Source organism: Galeopterus variegatus, unplaced genomic scaffold (assembly GCF_000696425.1).
Source record: "Galeopterus variegatus unplaced genomic scaffold, G_variegatus-3.0.2 Scaffold1948, whole genome shotgun sequence".
Classification (NCBI taxonomy): Eukaryota; Metazoa; Chordata; class Mammalia; order Dermoptera; family Cynocephalidae; genus Galeopterus; species Galeopterus variegatus.
In genome coordinates, this window is record NW_007728059.1 from 129,190 (window position 1) to 141,059 (window position 11,870).

Below are 11,870 nucleotides of genomic sequence, written 5' to 3' on the forward strand. Positions count from 1 at the left end.
ATTTTTAAAAAAAAAAAAAAAAAAAAAAAAAAATCCAGTGTGGGGCCGACCCCGTGTCTCACTCGGGAGAGTGCGGCGCTAGGAGCGCAGCGGTGCTGGTAGAGCCGTGGCCTCGGATCCTATATAGGGATGGCCGGTTCGCTCACTGGCTGAGCGCGGTGTGGGCGAGACCATGCCAAGGGTTACGCCCCCCTTACCGGTCACAAAAACAACAACAACAACAAAAACCCAGTGTGTTTAAATACAAACGGGAAGAAACCGTTCTAAAAGCTGATAATATAGGAATTTTTCTACCTTTTCAAAATCAAGTTTAGCCATGCTTGCACTTGCAATTTATAAAATGCAATTCTTTTAGTTCATTTAGCAATTCTTTGCCACTTCTGACAAAGTTCTAGCCAGGTGCGCTTACATTGCTCACCTAACATCCTTTGTGGAAGAACTGTATTTTTTTTTTTTTTTCTTCTCTAAAATCCACTTTAGGCCTTCAATCCTAGCAGAGACAGATGGCCACCAGGATAAATAACTGCCAGGGCATCATCTCCCCAGACCAGGAAGCCTGAATACTCCCCATGGTAGGAAGAAAGCTGCCAAGTCCCCACCTTCTGTTTTGATTTCATGCATAATTTTCTGATGTTTTTATTTTCTTTTATCTAGATGATTGGCTCATATGTTCTATTTTTCCTTGGCCAATTGTTTTCCATAGCTGTTTTTAATTAGGCTTCAAAACATTTCACCAGAAAATTATAAAGATAAAACTAAATTAGGTGCCAAATAATAAAAATAGCTTTATTAAATGTCATTAAGCTTAACATTTTACTCTTTTGCAAGCAATCTTTCAGGCTAACAAGAAAGATGTGTTTTTAAGCATTTAAAGGCCTCAATGCTTATCCCTCTGTGCTCTCACTTCTGTAAGGGTGTGGCTGAGGGTTAGAAGTTTTACTACTTGAGACTTGCATAGTTACATGAACAGGTTTATAAAAGTTAAAAACCAATGAAATATGGTTGATATGAAAATGTGAATATGAAATATTATCTTGATTGTGTCAATGGCTTCACGGGTGTATATACACATCAAAGCTGATCGAACTGCACACTTTAAATATTGCTGCTTAGTGTATTTCAATATACCTCAATAAAGCAGAAAAATTTTAATATTTAGATCATACTGGCAATCTGATATGGAAAACCACCCTCCCAAAATAAACTAAAGGGGCAGTGTCCTAGAACTCCAAGGCTTTTGTAACATTGGGGGGTGGGAGGGAGGAGGTCTCTTCCAAATCCTGTAGAAAAGAATGTCTTTACTCCTAACTTCTCTTTTCTAACTGACCCAGAAAGCTTGAATTCTCTACTTCTCAGCAACTGTAACCTCCTATGGAAAATGAAGTCCTCAATATCCAAGTGAGCTGGACACAGATAAAAAGTATCAGAACACTAAAATGACAGAATGGATGTAAAGGAATGAAACAGTGGAGGTTTGGGCAGCCACTTTCAAGCGTGATGGAGAGACAAAAGATTGCAGGAGAAGCAGAGAGAAGGAGCAGTGGCTTTGGAGTCAATCATACCTAAATTTGAATTTAGACCCTAATTTTGGACATGTTGAGTCTATTTCTTCAAGGATTATAGTACCTACCTCAAAAGGTTGTTGTAATGATTAAATAATAAATCACATGTATGTATAATAATTTCACAGAAAATACTCAATAATGTTGGTTCTTTTCCTCACAAGTTTTAAATCTCAGGGGCGATGGGAGAGCACTCACCAATAGCAATGTCACAACGGATAAAGGTTTCATGAAGAGTCCACTACTTCATGCTTCTTGGTGTTCTCTACAAATCTAAATCATAGTAATGTCAAAAGGGCCATCAAAATTATCCTTCATCCAGATACTATGAGCAGTCTTTCAGGACTGCAGGAGTGCTAACAAATTACAGGTTCTCTCCTGCAAATACCGTGCTGGGAGTTACATCAAGTTTATATCTGGCAGATAGGCTTTAGCAGCAGAAGTTTTAGCTATCTCATCTCACCAAATCAGCCATCAGGACATTCAGAACAATCAAGTCTATCATCTCTTCTAGCAAGCATAGATGAAAAGTGGCTTAGCTTGTATGTATTGCTAAAGTCCTGTGATAGTCAAACCATGATTAAGAGATTGTGTAACATCTCACCACATTTCTAAGGGGCATGGTGACCTTTAACTCCAGGGTTTCACCTCTTTAAAAGGGGCAGAGGTACAGACCAGAAGCACTTGGATACAGTGCTCTATTTAAAGCTGAGCTGGCTTTACAGAAGTGTAAGTTGGTGTAGCACGCCCCCTGAGACCATGTCAGAAACTCTGCTCCTACCTCCATCTCCCTTCTGCCCCCCCTCCCCCGAGAATGGCATAGAAAGGAGGTCTTCAGAGACAAGCGTACTGACTCAGGGACAACCTCCCACCTCCGCTATTTTTGGGCATTTAATGCTCTAATTAAAGGAAAAGGTGACAGCAGCAGGGGAGTATATAAACTTACATTTTATAACTCTAAACCATTTTCATTTGAGGATAGAAAGAGGAAAATGATATAACATTTAATTTACGATTAATCAGTCATCAGATCCTTTATTAAGGCCCTATTTCATTTTTAAACACTACAGCAGTCTGGCAAAAATCCCTCATCTCCTGTGTAAGTACAATGTCTTCCATGCCTTCATTCTTAAGCTTTATGCTTATGAATTAACTTATCAATTAGATTGTAAAATGACAAATTATTATAGGGACTTTTAAAAGAACCAGAATTTATGGCCTGCTTCTTAATGAGCCTCTGATACACCTACGGGAATTAGAAACAAGGCCAAAACATACACAATTCCCATCTATCCACATCTTAAGAGAATCTACTTATTTCCCTTTAGTGTTAATAGAAGTATACCATTTTAGAGTATTCTATATAGTATGCAGGGGGTCTAAAATGTCAGATATGGAATCAACACTGAATATCACTTATACAATCACTTCACGGAACACAGAGATGAATGACTTGTTTGGGGCAGTGAACTGCTTTAGTTACTGTTTAGATCCAAGACTTCAGTTCAAATCTGAATCCCAATGACTTAAACCTTGGAAAAATGACTCAACCTCTCTGTGCTTCAGTTTTCCCATCTGTGTAAAGTAGGGATTGCTGTAGGTGGTTGTTACAGGCATGGGAATTAATATTAATTAAAAAACGAGTTATTAGTGTATTTTATCATACTTGACTCTCAGTCCAGTTTTCTTTTCATGTGTTGGTTCCCTATATGTAAAATGTTCTTTTAATGCTATTTATAAGTGTCTTAGTTTAAAAAGAACTTTTAATTGCTTTATAAAGCACTTATTTTATTCACACAATATATTTTGAGATAAGACTAGGAAAAAGGAAAAAAATTCTGGGCAACTCCCTTCCTACTCATATAACAAACTCTGTGAAAAGAAGAGAATAAAAAAAGTTGAAGTGGACAGTCTTAAATTTTTGTTTCCAAACAGAAAAGTTCCTGTTTGAGTAACAGTGAGCAGATATCCCATCTATTCAAGGAAGGTAAGGAGGGGAAGTTTTACATTCAAATTGTAGGGATATGGAAAACATGTTAGAAAAAATATCCTCACTCTAAGAATTATGAGATAATTGTAGATGCTAAAGAAATAAATAACCACCTTTCAAGAAAATGAGAAGGTAGGGGAAGGGAGTTGGCAATTAAAAAAATTCTTTTTCATTTTCCATATAATAATTACAAAAATCATTATGTCTTCATCTTTAAAGATAAACAGATACTGTTTCTGAACAAGCTTTAGTCGAAAATTACTTAATAGTCACTATGTACCAAACTATGAAAAGTAAAAATAATAACCACCTTTTGTTTTTTTACCCTGTTTATGCTAATTAGGGCAAATCACTTAATCTATAACCTGGTTTCACTGGCAAAATACTATATTAAGAATGTTTTGGGGTTTCTAGGTAATGGCAAAGTAGCAATCAATGAGAAGAAAGGAAACAAGCTCTCTAAGAAATGTAAGACTGAGTAAAAAAATGCTGTGCAAATCATGAAAAACAAAGCTCTTATAGGATGGAGAGACTGTGGAAAAAAAGCACCAGGTATCAGAATCACAAGAGGAGCTTAGTTATGATACCAAATTCCCTCTTAACTCTCCCCATTGTTATTTGAGAATAATGAATTAAAGACGTATCATTGATATTAACTGAGGAAGATAATTAAAAAGTATAAAATTATTTTCTTCTTAGACAAGGCAGGAATATGACCTGATGACTGGAATTGAGAGAACATAATTATCAATAGAACCACTATAAGAAAAAAAGGAAGGAGGAAACATGGAAGAAAGGTGTTTTTGTTGCTTCCTTGAAAAGCAACTCAGATAAGAAGGTAACCATTCATCACACAGGAAATATGGCCATTATCAAATACATAATTTTTGTGTATGTTAACACTGATATATTCTAAATACAGTCTAAATCAAAAAAGGCGCAATCCTTGCTTATTTTAAGCATACAATCTAAAATCACAGATCATGTAAGATTTTATATATATATATAAACAACATTTACAAACATATTTTCAAGAAGTTATTATAATATTTATGTTGAAAGACAACAGTATGAGTAAGATTGAAGTAAAACGATTATGGGAAGAGAAGACAGAAGGGATAAGATGAAAACAAGAGAGGAGATATTTGATTGAAGAAAACACAGAAAGGAGTGTAAGACCCAAGATCTCTTTGGATTATCAATCTATGATCTGTTCAATACTCTTAAAGGTCATACTGAGAGATGTAGTTGACGGAGGTAGGGATGAATCAGGTATGGGATGAGGCTGCACTATGTTCACTCTGCTTTGGTGTCCAGTTAATAAATCTACTAGTACTCTTACTATTGAATCAACCTATTCTCAAATCCTATCAGGCATATGCCCACGGGCAGAGTCCCCCAAAAGCCAACAAAAGATGTCACCAGTAGATAATACATCCAGAAAATAAAGTCTATAATTCAAGATTTTGGTGCAGGGAATTTACTTGTTCATGTCAGAGTTCTGTAAATAAAATCATCAATACTACTATTTATTGTTTTTTGGATACCAGGCACTATGGTAAACAATTTACATGTATTATTATCACATTTAACCAACACAACCACCCCATGAGGTAGTTACTATCCACATTTTACAGATGAGGGAATTGAAGTTTACAAAGAAATGATTTTCGGGCCGGCCCGGTGGCGCGCTGCTACAGTGCACCGCTTGGGAGCGCGGTGGCGCTCCCACTGAGGGTTCGGATCCCACGTACAGACCGGCCACTCACTGGCTGAGCGAGGTGCGGGCGCGACACCGAGGGTTGCGATCCCGTTGCCGGTCACGAAAAAAGACAAAAAGGAAAAAAAAATAGGAAATTTTGTTATGTATATTTTACCACAATGGAAAAATTTAACTTTAAAAAATATATATTTATAGCAGTTTTTAATGACTCTCACTACTCCTAAATAATCCTGGTTTTCTTTGTTGGTTTGCAAATTTCAGTTCACTGGAGGTAAGAGGAAGTATTAAAAATAAAAGAGAAAGTTAATATTATAGTGGCATCTGAAAAGCTCTTTCAAATGGAAGAAGTTCTTTAGAAATTGTACAGATGATTGAAAGTATCTCTGTTGCTTTATCCATGTATGCCTGGCTTCAGAGAATGAACAATTTCCAAAAGGCAGAAAGGAACTAACACTAACCACGTAGTGGGCACTGTTCTAGATGCTTCTGCTGGCCTTGTCTCATTCTGTTCTGACCCATAGCTGTAAGTAATACAGCATACAGCAGAGACAGAAGTGAAACTAGATCTGATATCAAAGCCTGAACAGTAGCCAAAGTCTATGCAGTAATTTAAACTCAAAATATGAAGTACCTTCGGATGTTGAAGAGGTAACACAACACAATGTACCCAAAATAAAATTTCAAAAGTCTAATTACATAAAAAAAGATGGAAAGAATTTCAGCAATAACACTGAGCAGGTCTAGGTAAAGGAATACAACTAAATAGTTTAGTTATAAACTTGTTTTGAGTTAGAGTGTGTATGACAGAACATAATTAACAGGTCCGCCCAAGAAATATCATTGATAAGTTTCAGATATGAACAAGGGAATTCAATCAAGAGTACCAATGAAAATAATATTAATATCCAGAAAGTGATTACAAAGCTTTGAAAGAGGAAAGCTCAGAAATCATCTTGATTCTTTCATGCTTATGCAGAAAATATTCCTAAAACAGAGGTGGGGTGGGAAGCAGAGGATCATCCTCAAATTTCCAAAAATAATTCTCCCTAATCTGCTAGTTGGTGGGGCTGCCAGCAACATTACTTTTCTTGGCAGTTTACACAGATAAACAGAAATAGAAACTTGAGTCTTTAAAGATCCAAACCCACATCCAATAGGATATACATAGGCCCTGCCCTACATGAACCGGAGCTACTTTGCTCCATGAAATTTTAAAAGAGACCGCAATTCACGGAACACAACCAGATATTCCTGGAGGTAACTATGATAAGTAAAAAGTAAGGAATTCCAAGTTCCAAGGTTCTGGATTTCAGGCTTCTAAATTAAGACAATCATGCACACATGGCTCTTCTTCCACCCACTTGCAAACCTGTATAAACATATATTCTGCTTGAAAAATATATGAGATAAACATCAAAAAGAGAAGAATAATAAAACAATCTGTAAAGGAAAGCTCTTCCCTTTTCATTACGTAAAAGTAGTATCTGAAGAAAATAATTATAGAAATGAAAAATGTAAATGGAGTAAGATGATGTCTACCTCCTCCCAACCCCCAGTCACATAAGAGACTATTGTGAAAATTGGGACTAAAGAGTCATACTGAAATGGCATTCTATTATAAATTCCTCAAATGTAGGAGGGATCATTTTTACACAAGTGTAGAAAAAGTTATCAGTGGATGCTCAATAAATTTTAGTAACACAAGCCCATGCTAATAAGCTTTCATAATAAAGAAGTGACAGATATATAAAAAGAAATGTATCTTGTAAGCATGACTAATCAGAAAATTAATGGAGATTTGGAAAGTTGGCAAGGATAGTAAGATAAGTATTTTTTATTTGACATAGAGCCAAGACATAAAGCGGATGATTAAATAATGAAAAGCACTGTTCCTCTAATAATGTAGTCAAAAGGAGATATTGTGGAAAAAACAATTAAGGTATAATAATAAATAGAAAACAGTCCAAGGAAATTTCAGTGGCTTCCTATTATAAGGGTCTGAAGAAAAAACCTACAAAACTATTAACAACTAAAGAGAAAAACAAGTATATTAATGCAGAAATCAAAAGAACTAAGTCTGTAAATACAAAATTAACACCTAAATTTCAGTATAGCATGAAAATTTTTAATGTTTCTAGTCAGGAAAAGCAAACAAGAATATGTGCATGGGTCTAGCATATATGCAACCCTGTAAACACTCACAGCTTATGGGTGTCCTTGGAGTCACATTCCTAAGCAAAGGACAGAGGTTTCTAGTAACGCTCAGGGCTTTAATCATAGAAAACTGTCCTTAAGAACATGTGGAACTCACTTCTAAGTTTAGGTTTGCTCATTACGCTAAAAATAGGCTTGATAAGAAAGTGTAATGACTAAAGGAGCATCCATGAGTCTCTACAGCTTATAAAATCTAAATTGAAACTATATCTCTAGGGCTGGTAGAAAACCAGTGAAGTAGAAACTCCAAGAAATGAGCTGGGGGATAGGGTAGGGGATGGAGAGAAAAGAGGTCTTTACAACAAGATTACACGGAAACTAGAAAAAAAAATTATCAAATGTCCTCTTTTCTGAGATTAAAAGGTATTAAAACAACATAAAACATATAAACACACAAAGTAAAACCTGTTTCGAGTTGAAAAATACACAAAGAAACAAAGAGGAATGCTATTCCTTGTTACATTAAAAAAAAAAAAGTTAGAATAATGCAGAGCAAGAAAAACAAAGGCTTTCATTTGGTTTCTTGCTATTCGAAACAAGCTGATTATGTTCCCTTTGTCTCTGAGGAACACCAAACCTACCATGTGGTAATGTTATGTTTGCACCATCAATGATTGCTTGTGCCAGTTCATGATCATTGCTCTCAAAAGCATGTGCAGCAGCCTTCAAGGCATCCCAAATCTCTTTACGGCCTTCAAAAGCTGGTGCGGTATCCCAAAATTCATCCCTCTTGCTGCGCAGTTGTCCATCTGTCATAGGATAATCGCTTTTCCATTTTGGTTTCTCTTTTTTCAAAGGCTGGTTACGACCTAGAGCGACTGAGAAGAAAAATAAAAGACTGACATCAAAACCAAAATTTTCAAAATATCAAGTTATATGGTCAATCCTCTTTTGTATTCTTTCACCAAAATTATAGCTGTAAATAAGTTTGGCTATTAGCTAATTTCTGTATCCTACAATTCCCCTGACCCATTTTAGAAATACAAGAGCAAATGGAAACATTAGATGGCTCTATCCAAAACTTCCAGTGACAAATTAGTAGTTCTTCCCCACTCAGTATGCCTTCTCCAAAGGATAATTAAAACTAATCACAATTGTAACAAATGTACTACTCTGGTGGGGGATGTTGATAATGGGGGAGGCTATGCATGTGGGGGTTGGGGGGCAGAGAGTACATAGGAAATCTCTGTACCTTCCTTTCAATTTTGTGGTGAACCTAAAACTGCTTTAAAAAAAAAAAAACTTTAAAAAATACAATAAAAGTTTTGTTTTGATGTTTTTAAAAGACTGCCTAAAAGAATAGCAATAAGTGTTTCATCAGACTGTAATGCCAGGATACAAAAGAGTCAAGGGATGTCACCATCCCTTGCCACAAGAGAGGAAAGATACACAGGGAAAACCAAATGCCAATAGTAGCTTGAATCTCAGGAACTTTGGACATATAAAGCCAGGAAGTAGGAACTGAGAAGATCCAAAGAGGAAAAAGACTGCTTCTGGTGTCCAGGGGAAGAAAAGCCAAACCATTAGATCCATGAAGAAACTGATCAGAGAAATGCCTCCTCTAGCATTCCCCTTTCTGCACTCTGAAACTCAAACAGGAGCTAATTTAAAAAGGGGTAGGAAAGAATACTTTATTTTTTTGGAGGAACTAGGAATGGAACAGATGATCTTTGACACTGGGCCAAGGAATAAACTTGGAATCACAAGGAACTGAACTACAATACCTTACTCTAATTTCAACTCAATAAGAGAAGAAAAACAGAGGGCAAAATTCCACTCCCTTTAGTCCTGTGTGGCAGCATCTCTCTTACAGAATGTTACGAATAAGTCAGAACAAGTCTGGTGCAGCTTCTATGCACCCAGATACTGACCTGGCATATGATCACAGATCTGTTTTCCATGGGTCATACTAACATACAGAGCCATTCTTCTCTATGACTCTGTAGCCACAGATAAGAAATAGTTTGATAGATAGGAGAAGAGGTAGAAAGAAAATTAAGTGCGATGAAAAGAAGAGTGTTGGGCAAGAGTGGGTGGGAAATAAATGACAGAGCATGTGGGAAGGAGAGAGAGTGTATGTCAAAATTCAGGGTTCTATATTTAAGTGCAGGAAGAATACCAATTTAAAACAATTTACTCTCAAAACGGTTCTAAAGCATTCATGAAATTAACTACTCCTTCACGGGCCCAAGGCCAAAAGCAACTGAGGTAAGCATAACAGAAAATAAAATGACTCCAGCCCCTAGGTAATACTCCAGGCTATACTCCCTGATGACAAGACCAACTAATGGTGCAGTTTGGTTTGACATCTGAATTAAAACATACTATCTTCATCTAGTGTGGCCACTTTATCTAAAGGCCGTATGCATCAGGTCTCTTCTGTCCTCTCACCTTCAGGGTGGCACAACATGGAACCACCAGCTGTTTTCCACTTAAAACACTGAGCACTGACTCACAATACTTTTCAGCCCTCTAAATGGCCCCAGTGAAACACAAAACAGGTGAGTTCTAAAAGTGTGCAAACAGCAAAGTAGGAAAACTGTCCACTTTGTAGCAGAGCTGGAAATAGAATCCAAGCCTCCTTATTTAATTGACAAATATGCACTGAGTATGTATTAAGAGTAACACTATAGATGTGCCTGTCAGGTTTAATTCAAATGTGAGAAACAATCTATTCTAATGACTTTTCCCTACATCTTCCAAATAATACAGATAAATGCAGATAGAGCATAATTTTCCAAAAGTGTTCAGAATATGTCCGATAATCACAATCTACCCACTAAACCTGCCAACAAGGTAAAATGCAAGGTAAACTTTATTTTACGGTACATCACCCTTGAGAAGAGTTAGGAAAGTTTATGGATAACAGTATTAGTTTACTGAGCAGGAAATGGAAGACGGGACACAATAAGTAGGTAGATTCAATAAGGTATCTATTTGAATAACGTTTCAGGTCTACATGAGTAGTTCCAGAGAATAATCTAGCCTCATATGCATTATATGTACCAGAGAGATAACTTAGTATAATTTTTCTTGTCATTGTGGGAGAATCACAAGGCAAAGGCAAAAACAACATAGCCTCCATAACCTCAGTACCAAAAATTAAAGCAACTGAAAGAGGCCCTCAAACAGAGGAACCCAATGGAAAAGTAATTTCATAATAAAGGTAGAAAATATTTTGGAAAAAGTAAAGGCACCTTCCTTACAAATATGAGGTAGCTTTATTTTATCTCCCCCCATTTGTTGTAGGCATAAGAACAAAGTCCCATAAAAAGGATAGATGATACATTTATGCAGCTTAAGGTAATCATCATTCCAAAGGTATTTTCAAATCTATATGCTGTCAAAAGGTCCACAGTAATTACTTGGCACAAAAATAAATAAAACAAAATTAATGCTTGTGACATGAAAACAGTCTACTTTTATTTCTGTATAGGTCTCTACTTTTTCCCCTATATCATAAACATACATATTACAGAATATCTGCATATAGAATGTCTATTATCAAAATGCTTAAATATTTGCAACAAATTATTATTTTAGTGAAACCACTTAGCAGTGCAGAATTTACACTAAAAATCTGAGGTTAAAAGTTTTATATTAAAAGGCTGGCCCGTGGCTCACTCTGGAGAGTGCAGTGCTGATAACACCAAGGCCACAGGTTCGGATCCTATATAGGGATGGCTGGTTAGCTCACTGAGTGTGGTGATGACACCAGCAAGCCAAGGGTTAAGATCCCCTTACTGGGCATCTTTAAAAAAAAAAAAGACAACTTTTATATTAAACTAAATGAAGTTTACTGCCTAAGTTACCTTTGTTTTTTTAAAAAATAAAAAATTAATTAATTAATTTTATTTATTTATTTTAAATTTTATTTTTCGATATACAATGTGGTTGATTATTGTGGCCCATTACCGAAACCTCCCTCCCTCCTCCCTCTCCCCCTTCCCACCCAACAATGTCCTTTCTCTATGCTTGTCATGTCAACTTCAAGGAATTGTAATTGTTGTGTCTTCTCCCCCCCACGTTTTTGTGTGTGTGTGTGAATATATTTATTTTTAGCTCCGACTAATAAGTGAGAACATGTGATATTTCTCTTTCTGTGCCTGACTTGTTTCACTTAATATAATTCTCTCTAGGTCCATCCATGTCATTGTAAATGGCAGTATTTCATTCTTTTTTATAGCTGAGTAGTATTCCATTGTGTAGATATACCACATTTTCCATATCCACTCATCCGATGATGGACATTTGGGCTGGTTCCAACTCTTGGCTATTGTAAAGAGTGCTACGATGAACACTGGGGAACAGGTATACCATCAACTAGATGATTTCCATTCCTCTGGGTATATTCCCAGTAGTGGGATAGGTGGGTCATATG

General features: G+C 36.3%; 1 protein-coding gene across 2 annotated transcripts in view; it reads right to left on the reverse strand.

Annotated features, from left to right (window-relative positions):
- The window catches only part of UBTD2 (ubiquitin domain containing 2), a 74,713-nt gene that overhangs the window by 11,864 nt on the left and 50,979 nt on the right, over positions 1-11,870 (reverse strand). For both annotated transcript variants that reach the window (XM_008579725.1, XM_008579726.1), the window contains exon 2: positions 8,071-8,307. In XM_008579725.1, the coding sequence (XP_008577947.1) occupies positions 8,071-8,307 (237 nt within the window). The remainder of the gene's footprint in view (positions 1-8,070; positions 8,308-11,870) is intronic.